This window comes from Furipterus horrens, unplaced genomic scaffold (assembly GCF_987537825.1).
Source record: "Furipterus horrens unplaced genomic scaffold, mFurHor1.1.pri manual_scaffold_10, whole genome shotgun sequence".
Taxonomy (NCBI): domain Eukaryota; kingdom Metazoa; phylum Chordata; class Mammalia; order Chiroptera; family Furipteridae; genus Furipterus; species Furipterus horrens.
In genome coordinates this window covers 43,234,798-43,254,779 of record NW_028327180.1, presented here as the reverse complement: position 1 = coordinate 43,254,779, position 19,982 = coordinate 43,234,798, and the positions used below count along the sequence as shown (strand labels likewise).

The 19,982-nt window shown below is 51.6% G+C and overlaps 3 protein-coding genes across 5 annotated transcripts; 2 read left to right on the top strand and 1 right to left on the bottom strand.

The window, feature by feature from the left end:
- Positions 1 to 121: 121 nt before the first annotated feature.
- On the bottom strand, positions 122 to 6,183 carry CCDC159 (coiled-coil domain containing 159). Its single transcript, XM_090289632.1, is given in 13 exon segments — positions 122 to 234; positions 236 to 268; positions 270 to 466; positions 818 to 900; positions 1,127 to 1,248; positions 1,588 to 1,664; positions 1,752 to 1,819; positions 2,380 to 2,575; positions 2,806 to 2,887; positions 2,979 to 3,067; positions 3,390 to 3,423; positions 4,173 to 4,399; positions 6,032 to 6,183. Coding segments are annotated over 13 exon segments (1,287 nt in total). The 5' UTR covers positions 6,060 to 6,183; the 3' UTR covers positions 122 to 183.
- A 173-nt stretch (positions 6,184 to 6,356) lies between these two features.
- Positions 6,357 to 8,726, top strand: TMEM205 (transmembrane protein 205). Of its 2 annotated transcripts, none has more exons than XM_090288807.1 (4): positions 6,357 to 6,438; positions 6,981 to 7,089; positions 7,196 to 7,359; positions 8,361 to 8,726. In XM_090288807.1, the coding sequence occupies exons 2-4, from the start codon at positions 6,990 to 6,992 to the stop codon at positions 8,664 to 8,666; spliced, it is 570 nt and encodes a 189-aa protein (XP_090144933.1). In that variant the 5' UTR covers positions 6,357 to 6,438; positions 6,981 to 6,989; the 3' UTR covers positions 8,667 to 8,726. The 2 variants fall into 2 exon arrangements, with proteins under 2 accessions (XP_090144933.1, XP_090144935.1); XM_090288809.1 differs by lacking the exon at positions 6,357 to 6,438 and adding an exon at positions 6,463 to 6,539.
- A 3,008-nt stretch (positions 8,727 to 11,734) lies between these two features.
- RAB3D (RAB3D, member RAS oncogene family) lies at positions 11,735 to 19,708 on the top strand. 2 transcript variants are annotated; one of them, XM_090289625.1, is made up of 5 exons: positions 11,735 to 12,374; positions 13,026 to 13,144; positions 13,231 to 13,355; positions 14,207 to 14,328; positions 17,168 to 17,270. In XM_090289625.1, the coding sequence occupies exons 1-5, from the start codon at positions 12,147 to 12,149 to the stop codon at positions 17,210 to 17,212; spliced, it is 639 nt and encodes a 212-aa protein (XP_090145751.1). In that variant the 5' UTR covers positions 11,735 to 12,146; the 3' UTR covers positions 17,213 to 17,270. The 2 variants fall into 2 exon arrangements, with proteins under 2 accessions (XP_090145751.1, XP_090145750.1); XM_090289624.1 differs by lacking the exon at positions 14,207 to 14,328 and having other exon boundaries at positions 17,168 to 19,708.
- Positions 19,709 to 19,982: the final 274 nt, after the last annotated feature.

Genomic DNA, 19,982 nt, shown 5'->3' with positions numbered 1-19,982 from the left:
TAGGCCCACACATCCCAAACAGCCCCTGGGATCCCCATTCTCTCCTCAACACTGGGGAGTAAATGGCGGTGGGTCATTCTCGGGCACAAGAAGCAGCAATAGCAACAGTCCACAGGTGGAGGAGGGTCTCAGCTAGTTTATTTTCTCTCTGGAGGGGTCTTCGAGGAGAGCAGCCCCTGCTGCTCAGGCTGTGGGCAGAGAAAATGGGTAAAGGCCGTGTCTTGTCCAGGGGACCCCAGGGCTGGCAGTCAGGGTGCAGGACCCCAGGATTGGGAGCTGTGAGGGTCCATACTGTGGGATTCCAGGGCTGGCCTGGAAGAGCAGGGTGCATGGAGCAGGGGAGGATACACACCTGGTGGGAAGGAGCAGCCTTTGCTGAAAGATGGCTGGGAAGGGTCCCGGTCTGAGTCAGAGTCAGAGTCCCAGGACGGGTGCGGAGGGCTCAAGCATCGGTGTTCCTTGTAACCTATAGATAGGAAGAACAGGTACTATTCTGACTCTCCATGTATGAACCCTGAATGTGACCCTTGAAAGACCTCTGAATATGGGTCAGTACCCCTGATCATGTCCCTTGAATGTAACCCAATGTGACACCAAAGTATGACCTCGATGACGCTTGAATTTTACCACAATGATCCTTTAAAAAGACCCAGGTGACCCTAAGTAACCCCTGGATGAAATATCCAGGGATTCCTTAATGTGACCCCAGATTAAAACCCAACAGATATGATCTCCAAATATGGCCTCTGAACATGACCTCTATGTGTAAAATGGAAGAATGACCCCCTACCCTAAAGCATGGCTCAGCCCCCCTCACCTCTGAGGCTCGCAGCCCTGGGGCGGACCCCTGAGGACATGGTGAGGCCATCAAAGGAGTTCTGCAGCATGTGCACAGCGGACCTGCAGGAAGATGGGGAGCTGGTGGCCCCATGTGACTCTGGACTGCTTGAGGCTAGGGAAAGGGAGCTGTTGGGAGGTGTAGGGGCAGAAGGGAGTCCTGGTTGGAGATAAAGGTCTGGACTCAGATGGCTTCCAGGTTCTGGTGGTCACTGCTTGATCAGATTGGTAGCAGGGCAGGGAAGATAAGGGTCAGGGGTCAGAGATCAGAGTGGAAGCTAGGCATCACCATATATCACTCAGCTCCTTCTGGAGGTCATTCCTCCAAGAACCATTGCCTCCTGATGGCACCTCCTCTGTCTCCAGCCAGTTGGATGTCTCACAACTCTGCTGTTTCATCTTGGTCAAGACCTAGGGCCCAGAGAGGGGTGGGAGTGATGAGAGAAGAGCAGTAGTAATAATAATGATGGTGTAAGGTGACCATTACATGGCACTTATACATGCCAGGCTTCCTTCAAAGGGCTTAAGATTTCATGCAGCTGCTTCTTCAGGTAGGGAGGTGTTGTTATACTCATTACACAGATGAATAAACTGAGCCCAGAGAGGTGAAGAAACTTGCCCACAGTCACACAGCAGTAAGTGGCAGAGCTGAGATTTGAGCCTAGATTTTCTGGCTCCAATCCAATGATGAAGGCCGGTAGAGATCCCCATACCCCAAACTCATGTGGGGTCCCTGTCCTCCCCTCTCACCTTACGGCACTTCACCTGGGTCTTCTGCATCTTCTGGATGTTCACCAAGTTCTCAGTGATCTCCTCCTCCTGTGCCTCTGTGAGGGGAGGGGACTCAGGGGGGCCAGACAGCAGAAGGACACCTCCCCACCTGCCACCCCCAGCTGTGGGTTCCAGGGACTCACGGAGCTTCTGATAGATGAAGGTCACCTCCTCTCGAACCAGCTCCAGTTCCTCCCACAAGAATTTCTTGCTGAGGGGATAGTGTAGCCTAGATCCACAGCCCCTGACCAACCCCTGGCCTCCCAGCCTCCCAATTTGCCCACCTGCCTCTGGAAGCCTCCTCCACCTTCCATGTTCCCATCTTTTCAACCACCCATCCCCACAGGCTCCGGCTCCTCCCCCAGCTGCCCACCCACCTTTCCCCTTCAACTACTATTCCCCCACCTCCCCTCCCCAGCCCCTAGTCGTCTCCTCCTAACCTCCAGCCTCCCATTGCCTGGCCTCCATCTCCCCACCTTCTGCCCCCGTGACCTCCCATATCCCCAGCCTCTGCCCACCTCAACCTCTTCACCTCCCAGCTTCCTGATCCCCTGGCCTCCCTCCCATCCCATCTCCAGCTTCCTATCTTCCCTGCCTTCTGACCTCCCTGTCCACGCCTCCCCCCAACACACTACCTCCCGTCTTCCCCTCATCATCCCCTCCTCCTGTCCCCCAAGCCCTCCATCCCCCTTACTGAGGCCTCTCCCATTTCCCCATCCTGGCCTTCCTTCCCTTCCACAGTGTTCAGGCTCCCCCTCTTGCAACACCCACCTGTCTCGGATCTCCTGGGCCAGCAGCTGCAGGCAGCGGGTAGTGCGGGCCCGCTGCACCTCCTCACTGTCCCGCAGGGTCTTCTGCAGCCCCTCCAGGCCTTGTGTCAGGGCCCCATACAGCTCCTGCTGTCCCTGCTCCATGCCCCGCTTGTGTCCATCCTTCTCTGTCTGCCAGCTTGTGGGGCACAGGACTTCTACAGAGTCAGTGGGAAACTTTACTGAGGCCCAAGCAAACCAAGTCCAGTTTTTTGTTTTTTAATTGCTTTTCTATTGCAGTTGTTTCCTTCCAAGCCCAGCTTTGAACCCATCTTGCCTTAGCCTGGCTGGATCCCAACCCTGAATCCAGACTCACCCACTTCTCTCACTCTGACCCAGCTGACCCTGACAGCGTCCAGCCTGACCTTGACCCAAGGCCAATCCTTACCTTCAAGCTGTTGGATCTTGATTTGCTGCAGGCAGCTCTCCTTCTCCAACATGGTCACTGAGTGATTTAGGAACTCGAAAGCCTATCAGGGAAAATGTCATGTCTGGAGGCGGGAGAGGGACAGAAGACAGGGACAGAGGTTGCTGGGGGCAGGGCTGGCTCAGGAGACCAACCTTGGTCTGGGCCTGTAGCTGGTTCTTGAGTGACTCCAGTTTGCATTGCAGGAGCTTCTGGGTGTCAGGAATCATCGCGGCGGACTTAACTGTGAGCAGAGTTGTGGGTCAGACAGGCTGGGAAGGGTGCGGGCAGGGGCAAGGTCAGGGCAGTGGTTAGCAGAGGCTTGGGGGAGAGGTAAAGTCAGGGGGCAAAGTCAGGAGCAGGAATCCACCAAGGCTGAGGTAGAGGCAGGAATAGGGGTGAAGGTCAGACAGGGATGGAAATCAAGGTCAGGGGCAAGAGTCAGCTGATGCTGGGGCAGGACCAAGTGGATGGCAACAGCCATATTCCACAAAGGCTGGGGTAGAGGGTAGAAGTAAGAACCAGCAGGTCTTCCATACAGTCTTGTTGGGAGGGGAGGTTCTCACCTTTGACTTTGGAAGAGTTGGTCTCCAACGGCTTCTAGGGTAGGGGAATACAAGGTCAGTAGAAATTCATCCCAGAACTGTCTCCTTGCTCACCCCAACCCAGTGTCGGGGGTTTGGAAATGAATTGGGTCTCCTGAGTTCTGAATGTCCCAGACTCTTGAGTGCAGGCAAAGCTACCTTGAGGCACATGTGTGATTCCTCTTGTCCCCACCCCTCGAAAGCCTGTAAGTGCTCAGAAGTGCACTCATGTGGCTTGTACCCTGCATGTGTGTGTCTCTGGGCTGCCCCTGACAGCATGCACCTGCAAAACCCTGTCTCTGGCCTGGAATCAGGAAACAGCCCTCCTCCTTAGGGACAAATGACATTGACAATGTCTGTAGGCAGCACGAATAGCAGTCACATATAATCATGCCTTAATCCCACAATCAACACAGACACAACCTCAAACACAGCCATACACTCTAAGTCATAAGACCCCAGGGCAACTCATTCATACCCATCTCTGATATATAACCAGACATAGACACACAAGGAGTTATACCCAGAGACAATTATAGAGAAGACTCCAGTAAGACACACAGTCCCACATCCATTCCATTCATTCCCTCATCCATTAAGACATTTTCATTTCAGGCCTGCTGAACATTGGGAGGTGTTCTGAGTGCTGAAGATACATGGTGGGAGGGTTCTTGAGGAGAACCTCTTTACCCTCAAAACCCCCTCCTTAAGCCCCAAAGCAATAGACTACAATGCAGCAGGAAGGGGGTTCCCGGGTGGGGTGACCTTAGTGATGTTCTGATGCCTCTTCACAAGTTCCTGGTCATTACAGTGCTCCTGTGAATCTGAGTTGGGGAAGGGGAGAGACCCATGCGACTGAGGCCCTGAGTCCCGCCCTGGCTTCCGTTCTAGACTCGTCACTGTGCTCTCTGAAGCAGCTGGTCCCAAGGTCTCCGGTTCTGGGGTCCTGGACCAGTAAATCGTATAGTCCAAGGTCTTGTCTGGGGAAGCGCCTGGGGGTGGGTGAGTGAGGGATTCCTGAGGACCAGCCCAGAGCACTCCAGCCCCTCCCAGCTCCCCAGCCCTGAAGCAGCCCCTCAACAAACCCCAGTACTTGTCACACTTCCCGTTAGCAAGCAAACACAAGTTGGAGGACGAGGGAGATGAGCAGTAGCAGGGCACAGAGTAGTCAGGGTCCCGGGGTATGCTGGCCAGAAGAGGGTCACTTCGAGTAGGGAGGACAGGGGGCTGCACTGAGACCAGCCCCCATGTCCTGACACTCCCAGACCCTCCCTGACACCCCAGAGAGGCCTCCTTAACACAGAGCCTCCAGCCATGGTAGGAGCAGGATGAAAGATGGTCCCAGCCCCAGCAGCTAGATTGGGCAGTGAGAAGGACCCAGAAGACCCCACAGGAGAAAGTGAGGCCTCAGAAGAGTCTACAAGAAAAAAAGATCTTAACATTGGGCCCTACAGGAAGAGCATTCCCAGTAGGAAACAGCATGTGCAAACATTTGGAGATGTGGAACCATGTGCTCTGTGATGGTAAATTCAAGTTGGAGGCAGAGTTCAAGCAGCAGGACGTTAGCAGGGCAGCTTAAGCAAGGAATTGAAAGCAAGCAGGGGAATTAGGACCTGGCTTCCCAGGTAAATGGGAGCCATTGTGTATGAACAGGAGAGGCAGACATATCTAGTCAATAAAGTAGCTGAATTTGGGCCCAGGCCCATAACAGATGAGGCTGGAAACAGGAAAGAAGTCAGCTCTGTGTTCATATCCACAGTCCCCTACCTGCCCTTTCAGTGTAGTCGGGAATGGCACAGTCACCTAGGGCAAGGCCGTCTGGAAAAACTTCCAGGTGAAGGGGATCTTACCCTGGGTCACACTCAGCCAGAAAGGCCACACTCTAGGCCTTTCCATTCTGCCCTTGCTGAGACCTCTGGTATCCTTCCTCTGCCCAGTCCTCCTAAAAGACTCCTATATACCCTTCAAACCCCCACTCAGCATTTCCTCTTAATCGTTTTTTAAGCTCATATTTTCTGAGCATCTCACTGAATGCTGGGGCCCACCCTCAGCACGCATTGGGCCTTCAAACCCATCCTGTGACATTGGAGTTGTTGTTCTGCCTGAAATGTTCTAGACTACCTTTTCAAAAGGCACTGGAGACCCTACACCTAGATGACTTGGGTTCAAATCCTAGCTCTGCCCCTTCCCAGCTGTGTGATGTTGGAAGAGTTACTGAGCCTTTCCCTGCCTCGTGTCCCCAACTATAAAAAAAACGATGTCATACTACACATTATTCAGTTGTTGTGATTAAGTAAATTAATTCATACCAGTGCCTAACATACAGTAGTGGGAAACTCAGTGTATGTCCTTGAATGTCAAGCTAAGAACTTGGGACCTGGAGACCTGTGGACCATAGGAGCCCTGAGATGATTGGAGGGGGAAAGGGGAGACACTTTTGAGTGCTAACTGCAGGCAGATCCCGAGTCGAGAACCCCTCCCCTTCCCTTCCCACATCAGTTCCCCGCTAAGTCCCCCAGGGAGAATTCCAAGGAGTGGGGGCGGGGTCATTAGCCTGGGCCCCGCCCCCCAGGCCATGAATCCTGCACCCTTCCGGCTCCCGACTCCTCTCGACCCCCACCTACCACATACCACCTGCTCATACTCTCCCATCAGGGACCACGAAGCCAGTGCTCAGATGTGACGCTGGAATTTGATCCTGTGGGACACCATCGCTTTAAACCACGAGGAGCCCAAAGGTAGTCACAGAGAGGGGTGGGGCTGGCTTTTAGCTCCGCCCCGCCGCTGCAGCCCAAGGCTTCATTGGCGCATTTCCTCTTCCTCAGATCCTAGGAGCCGCCGTATAATTGGATAAAATACTGGTGAGGGGGCGGGATTTTAGGTTGGTTTCTGCGAATCGACTAGTCAGTATCTAATAGGGCGGTACAGGAGGTGGCAGAGTATGATTGGATTGGCTTCGGGTATAGCTGGGAGGCGGGACGGGTTCTTGGTCTCAGGCGGAGAGGTGGTGGAGAAGGTCCGAGGGAGTAAGGTACCCAGCCCTCCTCGCCTGGCCGCCGAGATGCGGCCCCGGCGTCTTTGGTCTCAGACCCCTGGGTGTTGCGGGTTGAGGTCCGGATTTCTGCTGGTGGGGTCGGTGTCTTCGAGATGAGATTTGGGGGTGTCCAGGATTCAGTGGAATCTCGAGGGATGCTTTGGGAATCTTCATAGCGATTATCTGAGATCTTGTTATGAGAGGAGTCTTTGCTGTTAGAACTGGAATCTCGAAGTGATATTTGGGAGTCATTGAGGTGATCTCTGAAGATCCAGGGCTACGAGCTTGAGCTCCTGGGGCTGAAATTTGGGGGTGTCAGAGACGGCATGGATTCTGGGGTCCAGAGAGCCTGAGATCTTCAGGGTTGACACTCAGAGATGGGGTCGGCAGTTGTCTCAGGACTGCTCTGAGTCTTCCCTGCCCCCATTCTTGGGCTGCTATTCCTGAATATCTGCCGGATTGGCCTTGCCCAGGCTCACAGGATCTGAAGACCACATACCAAAAGTAAATCTCTGAGCTACCCTGTGCCTCCTTCCCAGGCATGCAAGATGGAGGAAGGCGGGAACCCAGGAAGCCTGACTAAGGTGGTCTATCTACTGGTCTTGTCCGGGGCCTGGGGCATGCAAATGTGGGTGACCTTCATCTCAGGTAGGGACCCTCAGTCTGGATGTTATGGATACCCAGGGTGGAGGGACAGGAAGAAGAGAGAGACCTGGAGTATCCTAACAGGTGTGTGGTCCCCTACATTCCACAGGTTTCCTGCTTTTCCGAGGCCTTCCTCGACATACCTTCGGTCTTGTGCAGAGCAAACTCTTCCCTTTTTATTTTCACATTTCCATGGGCTGTGCCTTCGTCAACTTCTGCGTCTTGGTTTCACAACACACCTGGGCTCAGCTCACATTCCAGGAGGCCAGCCAGGTATGCAGACTTGGACTTCACTACCCTTTGAAGACTCATTCTCAGGACCCCAGTGAGCACCCATGGCTACACCTTTATGAGAATTAAAAAAGCAAACAAACAAAATATTGCCCCTTTTTCCTGGTGGATATAAAGCTGGGTTCTGTATACCCCTGACCAGTGCACAAGCCTGTACAACCATTCCCAGCAGCCCTGTCTGTCACTAAGCGTCTCTCAACTGGCTGCTGTTCCCTCCTTCCTCTGGTTGGTCTGCTGCCAAGCTGTGGTGACTCAGCTGGGCTGGGGCACTGACCCCAGTTCATTGTTTAAAAACTAGCCTGACTGGGAATTTACAGCCCCCCACCCCCATCCACACATTTTCCCAGCCACCAGGCAAGGGACCATCTCTACGTCTCATATTTCTCTATCCCGCCTTCTCTCTGCCGCCATTATGTTCCTCAGATGTGAGCAGGTAAAGCCTGGCAGGGGTTTCAAGACTAATCTCACAGAGACAGGAGGATTTTGGGTAACCAGAACTTTAAGGACTTTTTATTCACTCCCTGTGGGCCCAAAATCAGCTTCTGGGGTCTGGGTCACAGAGGTGACAGGCCCTGTCTTAGGCTCTCTGTTTTTGGATAATGAGGCACAGTTATTGTGTTCTGTCCCAATTTGGAGAATAGAGATTCTTCCCTGAGATACCCTCAGTTTGTGGAAACAGAGGAGAAGAGGAGGCAAGGCTGTGTTCTGGAAACTTCCAGTCTGAGTATCAGAAGAGAGGAGGCTCAAAGTTTTAGGGGGATAGAGGAGATGGTGTCGTGGAGCTTTTCCTTCTGGTTTCAGGGTGTGAGGGCTGGAGCTCTGGTTTGGGCTCCTAGTCTGGGTTTGGGGAAGGAGCGGGAAGCCTGGCTTTGACACAGTGCTGGCTTCCATCCCCCTCTGAACTTTGAGGATGCAGAAGGACCCTCTAGAGGGCCTCTCCTACCTCCCAGACATGGCTCACCTTCTCCCGCTACCCCCACCAGGTCTGCCTGCTGTTCCTGAGTCTCACGCTTGCCACTATCAATGCCCGTTGGCTGGGGCCTCGAACCACAGCTGCCATGTGGGCCCTGCAGACTATGGAGAAGAAACAGGGCCTGGGTGGGGAAGTGCCAGGCCGACACCAGGGCCCTGACCCTTACCGCCAGCTGCGGGAGCAGGACCCTAAGTACAGTGCCCTCCGCCAGATCTTCTTTCGCTACCATGGCCTATCCTCCATTTGCAACCTGGGCTGCCTCCTAAGCAATGGGCTCTGTCTTGCAGGCCTTGCCCTGGGCCTCAGGACCCTCTAGCACCCACTGTCTCTTTGTCCCTGCTGGGACCCCAAATGTCAATAAACCCTTCTTTGGAAATGGCTGTTGTTATATTTCTCCAACCAAGAAGCAGGGGGAAGGGTGGTGGACAAGGATCTCCATATCCCCATTCACAAGGCATAATGATTTAGAGTGTTGGCTATTGCAGTACCTAAGCTCTTCCTATACCAGTGCCCATGTGTTAAGCAACCACTGTTTGCCAGGCCATAATTAGTGTAACAATAGCTGGTTCTGATCCCTAGGGGACAAGTATATTTCTCACCCCATTGACATTGGGGGTGGCCATGTGACTTGCTTTGGCCAATGCAGTGTGAGCAGAGATCCCACCTGTCAGTTCCAAAGCGAAAGGTATAATGGTCCCCTCCATATCCATGGGGGAATATACTCCAAGATCCCCAGTGAATGCCTGAAATGCTGGCTAGTGCCAAACCCTATATATATTATTTTGTGTCCTATACATACATACCTTTTCAATTTAAGAAAGCACTCTATGGCTTCTCTGGCATATCTGAGTTGCCAGAATCACTACTCTTGTGCTTTGGGGCCATCATTAAATAAAATAAAGGTTACTTGAATACCAGCACTGTGATACCATAATATTTGATCCAGTAACTCAGATTGCTACTAAGTGACAAACAGGTGGGGAGCATCTACAGCATGGATAAGCTGGACAAAGGGGTAATTCACATCCAGGAGGGATGGAGAAGAACGGTGCCAGACTTCATCCTGCTATTCAGAATGGCACAATTTTAAACTTATAAATTGTTTATTCCCAGAATTTTTCATTTGATATTTTCAGACTATGGTTGACTGTGGGTAACTGAAACCACCGAAAGGAAGTTGCATTTAAAGAAGGACTATCATACAAGCCAGTGCATGATTCCCCACATTTTCCCTTTTCCACAATGACCAGTATGAGTGAGAAGCAAACCTCAGGTGTTGAGTGCTGCGGAGTTTTGGCACTGCTTGTTACTGAGCATATGCCAGTCCTTCCTGACTGATGCATGTTATTTCATTCATTCTCATGGCAGTCCTTAGAAGCACCTGCTGTTCCCATGAAACGATGGGACTCAGAGAAATTCAACAATTGGCTTCAGGTGGAGTTATTGGGATTTGAACACCAGCAAAGCCTGAACTATTATATCTGCAGATCCTCTCCTGCGAGCATCAAGAAAAGTCTAGGATCTCAGCTAGGGCTGAATGTGCCAAATTCTCTCACTGTGTGTCTTCAGTGGAGGGATTGCCCTTCTCTGAGACTCAGTTTCGTTTCCTTATCTATAAAAAGGGGACTAATTCCAAGGGCCCTTAAGAGTATTTGACAAAGGGATCTAGCCCACTTTAGGGTCAGGCACTGCAATTTACAAACACTAATTCAGACCAGAACCCGCACACACCCTGTGAGGTGGAGACTCTTGTTATCAACCATTTGACTGTAGAAGAAACTGAGGCCCAGGGAGGTTTGTTTATTTATTTATCTGAGAGAGAGACAATCATTGATTTTTTGTTCCACTTATTTATGTACTAATTGGTTGATTCTTGTTCATGTGCCCTGATCGCGGTAGAACCTACAACTTTTGCATATCCGGACGCTGCTCTAACCAACTGAGCAACCCAGAGAGGTTTTTAAGTAACTTGTCTAAAGTCACAGGGGTAGAAAGCGTTGGCGTTGGGATTCGAACCTGGCTGCAGAATACGCGCTCTCACCCGTTCTGCACATAGTAGGAGCTCTGTAGGTAATTTATTGTAGCGGAGTGGGCTCCAGACCACTGCACTCTCGGTACTGCTTCCAGGCCCTACCCCGATTTTCTACAAGCCACGCCCGGGTCTCGGCCCCGCCCTGCCCTCCCTCGGGAGCGGCCCCTCCTACCCGGCCTGGGCGGAGCCGGCTCGGGATCCGGGTAGCTGCAGCTAGCGGCGGTGGTGGCTGTGGCTGCGGGGTCGGGGTCGCGGTAGCGGCCCAGGGCAGGCCGCAGCGAGTTCCGAGGCGAAAACCCCCCGGGCAACGACCCCGACGCGAGGTGACTCCCTCGGAGGGAGCGCGCCCCGCCCCACACCTCCGCGTCCCAGCAGGTCTGGGGGAGCAGGGGGTTGGGGGAGGCCTGGGGGAACAAAGACGGGCGGCTTGGGACGGCTCTTTCCTCGCCCCCACCCAGCTGGGCTCATCGGGAACGTTAATGGGGCGCGGGCGGGACCGAGAGCCCAGCTGGGAACATGAGATGGGACCATATGGTGATGGGAGGAAGCTCCTGAGCTCCCCTGCACTGGTGGGGCGCTCCAAATCCACCAAGAGGGACGGGGCCAAATCCCAGGACCCTTACCAAGTGCCAGGCGTGAGGGAGGATAGGCAGATTGTCAGTAAGAGATGGGGCCTCTGACAGGTGGGGCTAGGGGTGAGGCAGGAACCCCAGCCTGGGAGCCCTGCCTAGCTTGGGGAAAAGCTTCCTGTCTCTGGTCTTCCCCTCAAACTTGTTCTCCCGGAACTCGGGGTGCGGCTGAGGGCTGGGCAGGAAAGGGGGGCTGGTTGGGTCCTCCTTTAAAATGGAAAAAAGCCCCACAGGCAATTGAGAAAGAGCTTTGCCAGGGGTTCCTCTGCTGGTGCGTCTTCCATTCCCACAGGTCTTCTGGAACCTCCCTGTGTGGCTTAGTGAAATGCCATAGACAGGTGGGGAAACTGAGGTCTAGGGAGGCCATGAGGACTGAGGGGGTGTCTTGGACCCAGATAAAGCAGCCCAGCCGTGGGGACACATTGCCAGGAAAGACAGGACTAGGGGTGGAGGGGAGTGATGGTCCTGGCAGTGGGGTTTTGATTATTAGGTGGCTGGGGTGGTTTCCTTCTATTTGAGGATCATCACCTGGGCCTCTGTGGGCTGGGGCTGGATTGAGTCAGCTCTGCCCAGAACGAGATGGGCCCTGCCCATTTAATAAACAGAAAGTGGCAGTACCCATCTGGGGCAGAGCTAGGCTTATACCTGGGCTAGATCACTGAAATCCTCTCCCTGTGGGGTTCAGGGAAGGGGTTAAACTTGGCTTGGGTGGGGGTGCCCTGGTGGCAGCTGACACTTGCCAAAGTCAACACCCAGGTTACAAGGGGGAGCTCTATCCAGCTGGTAGGCCCCCCCTTCCCCCAGCTCACACCTGGGCCATACTGGCTACTCACCAGGGGGCAAAGTTCACACCTGCACTTTCCACAGGGTCTAGTTCCTCAGAAGTGAGAGGAGGCACCCCATAATGCTCCCAACCTGGGCCCTTGCATTTGCTAAACATCCCCATTTTCCAGAGGAGGACATGAGTCCTGGAGAGAGCAAGTGATGTATCCAGGGTCACTTGGCCTCAAAGTGGCAGAGCCAGAGTTTGAACCCAGATCTTGGGTACACACTGTAGCCATTATTTGTCTTTTATTTCCCTGCAGGGCTCCTGGCCTCGCCCCCCTCACACAGACACAAGAGGCTCCCTGCCAGGATGGCGTCAGCTGGAGACCCCCACACTGGCCCGCGTGATGCAGCAGACCAGAACTTTGATTACATGTTCAAGCTCCTGCTCATTGGCAACAGCAGTGTGGGCAAGACATCCTTCCTGTTCCGCTACGCAGATGACTCCTTCACGCCTGCCTTCGTCAGCACCGTGGGCATTGACTTCAAGGTCAAGACTGTCTACCGCCACAACAAGAGGATCAAGCTGCAGATATGGGTGGGCCGGGTGGCTGTCTGTGGTTCTGCAGCGGGGGAGGACCTGGGGTTCCTCCAGGGACATCCGTGGGAGGGTGTAGGGCTGTGGGAAGGGGTCATGGGTGAGAGTAGCCCAGAGTCGGGAAGGAGGCCTTGGGTAGGTGTGAAGAGTAGGGGAGTATCATCTATGAAGGGAATTTATCAGGGTAAGGGGATATGCCCTGCCCTATGAGGTGTGAGGGGAAACCAGTAAGTAACCCAAGGCAGTCAGAAGCCCTGCTGACTAATGGGAGAAGGGTTTGGGTGCCCTCTCAGGTGTGAGCCCAGAGGCCCCCATTGAGCCTGCTGGCCCCCAAAGCAGCTATTGGTAACTAGGGTAATGAGCACCAGGGTGTCTGGCCCAGGTGGCTCCAGTTTGTGGTCATTGAGTTGGTTCCTGGAGATGAGGTCAGAGGAGGCACTGACCCCTCAGACTGGGAATTCCTCGAGGACAGGGCGAAGTCTCTCACAGACTAGAGTGGTGAGGGCATGTCCATGGTTCCCTCATGAGACTAGAGGCTGTGTAGGTAAAGTCCCGTTTCTCCCATCAGACTGGGGCTCTCAGCACTTGGCCCTGCAGGGGCGCGGTGGGGGGAGGGTGGCTTCTGGTCAGCTGAGCCCGCTGTTTCCCCAGGACACAGCAGGACAGGAGCGGTACCGTACGATCACCACAGCCTACTACCGCGGAGCCATGGGCTTCCTGCTCATGTATGATGTTGCCAACCAGGAGTCCTTCACCGCCGTGCAAGACTGGTGAGTGCTTACTGACCACTGGTCCCCTGATCTTTGCTCTCTCTCTTGACCCAAATCTCTGGACTAACAGCCCTCAAACTCCGCAGGGCCACACAGATCAAGACCTACTCCTGGGACAATGCTCAGGTCATCCTCGTGGGGAACAAGTGTGACCTGGAGGATGAGCGTGTTGTGCTTGCTGAGGATGGCCGGAGGCTCGCCGATGACCTTGGTTAGTGTCCATCCCCATGCTCACATCCCAGGTCCAACCACAGTCTCCAGCCCTTTGCTCTTTGAGAATCTGCGCAGCAAAATGGCCACATGCATGCCACTTTCTCCATTTAATTCCAGGGGATTCACTCACAGATCCCTCCTCCCTGACTGCTGCCCTGGGAACCCAGACTCAGAAAACTGTTTCTGGAAATTTATTCCACAAATATCTTCACCCATGTGGGAAGTGGCGAGTATGTCAAGTTGCAGTACTGGTAGTAGCAGGGGGAAACCTTTACAACCTCCCAGATGCCTCACACTGGAGTAAACAACAAAAGATAAAGTATATTCACATGGTAGACCACTATGCGGCCATTAAAACGGAGGAAGGAGTTCTTTATGTTCTGCTATGGCAAGATTTCTGGGTTATAGTTACATGGTTGGAGGGGAGCAAAATGCAGAATAGTGGGTATGGCTACTTCCTTTAGTTCAGGCAGGGATCAGTAAACATTTGCTTAAAGAGCCAGATAGGAAGTATTTTGGGTCGTAGAATCTCTATCATAACTATTCAGCTCTGCCTGAAAGCAGCCACAGACAATACATCAATGGGTGAGTGTGACTGCCAGGAAAACTTACAAAAGCAGGCAATGGGCCAGACTGGGCCTGCACCTTGCAGTTTGCCAACACCTGCATTAGTGTATAAAAAGGATGAGAATAAGAATATATACTTATGTTTGCCTAAAGGAGCTCCGGAAGGAACAGGAGGATCGAGTAACAGTGGTGACCTGTGTGTCTGAGAGCTGAGTGGTTGGAAATAAACCAGGGTGGACGGGGGACTTTGCTGTTTATCTTTTTTTTTTTTTTTTTTTTTAGATTTTATTTATTTACTTTTTGAGAGAGAAGAAGGGAGGGAGAAAGAGAGGAAGAGAAACATCAGTATACTGTTTCGGGTGCCTCTCACACACCTCCAAGTGGAGACCTGGCCTGCAACCCAGGCATGTGTCCTGACTGGGAATCAAACTGGTAACCTTTTGATTTGCAGGCTGGCACTCAGCCCACTCAACCACACCAGCCAGGATCCGTTTATCTTTTTGAATGAGGTGAATGAGTTATCTATTCAAAATTTAAGCTCATTGAAACTCTTGCCCTGGAATACTCTAGTAATCTAGGCTCTCCCAGGACTTTCCTTCCAGGAGGTGGTGTAACCACTGTAGGGTAGGATGTGAGAACGAGGCAGACTTGAGTTAGAATCCCAGTCTGCAGCCCCGTGCTGTGTTACTTAGGGCACATGGGGTGGTGGGGGTGGGGAGCCCACTCTGTTTCCATTTTTCCATCTAGGAAACAGAAGTGAAACAGTGTCTTTAGTTGAACATTAACTCATGTTATTTCTCCATCGCTCTGTGATCTTGTATCAGTGTCTCCAGCTCTCTGGGTCCTCGCTTCTCTTATGTGTCAAATAGAGATAATAACAGCCCCACCTTATTGGGCTGCTGTGAGGGTTAAATGAGTTATGACGCACACACGTAGGTTGCCTCTAAGTGTTAGCTGGCGTTATTGTGAGCTGTTGTTGATGACTGCATATAAACTCTAAGCACCATATGGCCCACAGACCCTCAAATATTTACTATCTGGTCCTTTACAGAAAAAAGTCCAAGGACCCCGGGACTATAACAGTCCCCTTTCTCTTTTTTCTTGCCATCAATTTGTTGGAGAAGCTGAGTCTTTGTTTTGTGGAATGTCTTTCATTTGAGCTTTGGTTCTTTGCTCCCTCATGGTGTCAGTTACCCTGCTCCTCTGTCCCTTGTGTTTTCTGGGAACTTCAGCCTGGGTTTCATTTCCAGGTGTACAGGGGAGTCCTAGATTCCCAATTTGCCTGGAACTGGTAAAATCAGTTCAGCTGTGGGCTGGGATACTTGTGGATGTCGCCCACACCTTTTTGCAGAGAACGTCTAGTGACTGGGTTCAGGGGAGGATTCCCACTCTGTCATTAAGTTTAAAATACCAGAGTACAAAACAGGAGATAGAATTTGATCTCAATTTTGTAAAACACACATACACACTCACACCCGTACAAACCCAAACCCAACAATCATGTATTTGTATTTTTAAAAAGTAGAAAGCGAAAGATCAAAAGCACCAATAGTAATTATTTCTGGGTGATGAAATTTACAAATAGCTTTTGTATTTTTCCTGATATTTTTCAGTAGTTCCTAGCTTCTCTAGCAAATATTTATGATGAGAACAAGGTATGTCTTTAATAAAAAAGGACTCAGATCGTTTGAGGCAGAGCCACACAAGTTTAAGGACTTGTCAGATTTACCCAGGAAGGCAGTAGGGTGACATTGATGATCACTATGTTCAGAGTAGAAAATCTGAATTCATGTCCAGCCTCTGTCATTCATTCATTATTCATTCATTCATCCAGTCACTGAGCAAGTAGATCCCTAGCGCCTGCTCAGTGCCAGACATGGGCTGCAGAGAGGGCAAGACAGACAGAAATCCTGTCCTCTCAGAGCAGGTGGTCTAGTAGTGGAGACAGGAAACGGATCATTACACATCTAACTATTTAATCACAATTACATTTTTATAGTGCAGCATAACGAATGATGGGGCAAGGGCCCATTTACCCTGCCCTGTATGTAATATGGTGGGTATTTGTCTTGAGTTTCTGGCCCACCTTTGTGGGTGTGACAGTGGGGACACATCGGGGACCTTTGAGGGACAGCTCCCTGCAGGCATGTCCTTAACTAACCTTTTAAGGATGCGTGAAGGGTCATTATGTACACCCTTACTTTCAGGTTGACTGGCCACTTTTTGAGGGACATTGGGCAAGTCCCCAAAGCATTAGTTCCACCTCCCACCTTTGGGAGGGCAAACAAGTTATGATGTCACTAAGAATATACTCAAAGTTACCTCACATCTCTCCTCCCCAGAAGGAGACAGCCAGCCAAGACCCAACATGGTACAATAGGAATATTTATTATTATTCCTTTGTATTTTAAATATTTATTTAATTTTTATTAACTGTTGCTGTTTGAGCAAGGCAGCCTGGGTGTGAATCCCGGCCCTGCCACATGTTACCTGTGTGAATTTAGATGAGTGACTTTCCCTCTCAGTTTCCCATCTGTGAAATGGGTTATAACAGGAGGAGCCTCAGAGCATCATTAAAGGTGTTCATTTCTGTGAAGCGCTTAGAAAAGTGCCTGAGAAGCACTCTTTATCATTATTATTATTATTACCATTTTTAGTGCATTTTGTAGACCAGGAATTATGCATCACACACTCTCCACAAACACTGAGAAGTGCGTCTTTATCTTCCTGACAGACTGCAGACTGGTAGCCCCTGGGCTGAAGTCAATCTTCAGCTGTTTTACTGGTAGCCCCTGGGCTGAAGTCAATCTTCGCTGTTTTATTTGGTCTCCAGCGCATTTTCCAGAACATTTCCAAAGTCTGTGTAAACATCTAGCTTCATGGGCACCCTCGCTGTACCTTCCTGTGCAATACAATTGGGTGTAAGGTAACCTGCAGCCACCCATGGTCACCCATGCCCTCTAGGCACCAGAGTGTTACTGCTTAGGCTCTTTCTTGCAGCCACTGCCTTGGGACAAAGAGATTCTTAGGATAGTTCAGAGCAAGGCTGCTGTCACAGGTTTTTATCTGCATGGTTCCTGTTTTACAGACAAACGGAGGCTCAGAGAGACTAAGGCACTCAGTCAGCATCCCACAGCTGCATAACAGGCAGTACTGGGCTCAGAACCCAGATTTGGATGATGCCATAGCTCAGGCTGTGCTCCTCAGAGTCTCACAGGTGTCCCCACCTTTGTCCCTCCACAGGTTTTGAATTCTTTGAGGCCAGTGCCAAGGAGAACATCAACGTGAAGCAGGTCTTCGAGCGCCTGGTGGATGTCATCTGTGAGAAGATGAATGAGTCCCTGGAACCCAGCAGCTCCAGCCCCAGCAGCAATGGGAAAGGCCAGACCTTGGGGGATGCTCCACCTTCCCATCCCAGCAGCTGCAGCTGCTAGAGATGGTCCCCAGCCCCACCCCCACCCCCCTCCTGCCACTGCAGGGAATGTGACTGAGGCATGAGCCACAAGGGCTGTTTCCAAGCTCAGGGCGCCCCCTACCCCCCTGTCAGCTGTCAGCTGCCCCCCACACTCCCTGCATGGCTCGTTTTCTCCCCATAGCTGCCAGCCTGCCGGAGCAGCCCTGTCACAAGCTCCAGACCCTGTGGACTCTGCATCAGAGGCAGGGTCTGGGGGTGCTGCTGTGCACGAGCTTGCTGCTTTTCAGGTGTTTCAGTGCGCGTACATGGGCAACCTGTGGGGCTTCCACAGTGCCTTCTGGGTTAGAGCCACTGTCCACATCTATTCTGTGCCAGGCATTGCCTGGATTCACGAGCTGGCTGGAGACGGTTTGCCTTCTTTCTCGTGCCATGTGTGTTCTCAGAGTTTGTCCTTGGAGATGTGGCAGGTGGCTCCTTGCTCAGGGTCCCCGGCTCTGGTCCCAGGCCTGCCCACAAACCTCCTTTGATCTCAAGGCTCCAAGGTGGGGAGGTGACTTTGACCCTGGAAGACTCTCCTTTCTGGCCTGCAGATCCTCTGCCTGTGAAAACAGTATTAAAGCCACTTCACCTGTTGTGAAGGGATAGGGAGTCAGAGCCCCGCTGGCTTCGGGGGCCCCATAAGTGCCTTCTGAGTTTCCCCAGGATTCCACAACACCCATGGCCCTGCCACTATTTCGTCTTATCCATGGTGTCCCTGATCTGGGTTTGAATTATGGAATTATGCACCATGTCAGGCCAGGCAATCACCTAGGCTATGGCCGTACTGCTCAGTGCTTTTTGCCAAGAGTTAACCTCAGAGCCAGGAGCTCCGGCCCTCCTGCCCAAACCTGCCTCCCAGGGCCCATTTGGCTGGTGGTGTTTTAAGCAAGGTCTTTCCACATCTTACATCCTGCTAGAAAAGGAAATTGAGCAATGTTCCCATAGCCTGCCCTTGCTGGGGACCTTCTGATGTAAGGACTTGGACTCCTTTCACTTGAGGACTGGTGAAGACCCAGCGTCCACTCCTGAGCCATGTCATCGGTGGGGCCCAGCAATGGGACTTTTTTTGCTAATGGAGGAGTCACTAAGGAATGTTTAGGGTTTGAGCTGGAGGAGTGCAAGGGTAGGGTTGTGTAACTCCCACTGCCGCTTGTACTCCATGATATAGCTTGGGAGTGGCAGGCTGGTGGGGTTGGGCTACGATCAGTCTCCCTGGTTGAGGTTTGGGTTCCCAGCTGCCCAGGGCTCCTGCTGGGAAGTTATGTGCAGTTTGGGGATCTATCACCTTCGCACACACCCCACACAGCTCAGAGGCCCTTCCTGCCCACCAAAGGCCAAACCTGTTTCTGCCCTGGAACACTAATTGACACCCCATAACTTGACAGACACTGTGACCAGTCTAAACAGATAGTATGTGGTCCCAATTATATTCTCAGCCCCTGTTGGCAAAGTGACCTCCTGTAGCCTTAAAAGATCTCAGCCTCCTCCTTTGGGGCATGGAGGAGGCCTGGTTCAAGTTTAACATAGCTCTTAACTTTATGGAAGCTCTAGATGGAATCTATTTCTAGAGGGCCTACCAAGGTCTGCCCTTAAGAGTTTCAAAGTGAGGATATCTTTGTACACCAACAAAGGAGGCTGCTGGGGAAATGATCAAGTGAGAGGATCTGAATGTTCGGGGTGGGAGTCAAATATGTTAGTTGCTTTTACATAAGAGTGAAGTTAAATTAGCTAGGTCTTCTTAAGATGCACCATGGCCTGTCAAGACAGCCAGTCTATTTTCCTTAAGCTTCTGCCAGAAAAAATAGTGGGTCAGAGAGCCATTATCTGAGGGATGAGCCAGTGATCACTGCCGTGTTTCTTGTGCCTGACTTGGCCTAACCTTTCTGTTTACACAAGATTTTTCAACAGTTCAGCTTCAAGTAGCAACTGAGACAGCTGCCTCTACCGTCCTCTCAAGACTAGGACTAATGTAGGAGAACAATGTATTTTTTTTTCTACTAAAAATAATGCAAGTTTTTATTTTATGATGTTTAGGGGGAAGTTTAACTTAAGATGGTCTCTGGGGCACAGAAACCAATGTCCTCCAAGATCACTGGGGGAGGGAGGCTTGTTGAGTTTACAAACAAAAATTAAACCAAAGACTGTGGGAAAACCACCTTCCAACTCCAGAGGGACTGGGTTCTGGAGCTTTGCCTGAGGCTGGGCCTTGAGTGGGTGCTACCCCTTCTTCCCATTTGCTTTTAGAACTTGTCTTTTCACAAGCAGTTTGGTGGGAAATTGCCATGATCGCTGTGGTTTAGGATGCTGCTTTATTTTTCTTTCTTTTTCGCTTCTTGTGAGAGTCATATTCTTGTGTATTTCTCTCCTATTTGTTAAAAAAACAAGTCAAGGGTAAAGTTTGGTCTCAGTGTTGAAGCACTAATTCCGCTAACTGGCTTCTTCCCCATAATCCCAAAACACTACTGAGTGAGCTCACAACCTGCTAGTTTCCATCCTGAATGTGGTTCTCCTGCATAAGCAGTTCTTTGATGTCCACTTGGAAAGACGTGCACTTTTCTCTAAAAGAAAAAATAAAGCCATTGTGTCCAGATGTAGTTCTCCTTT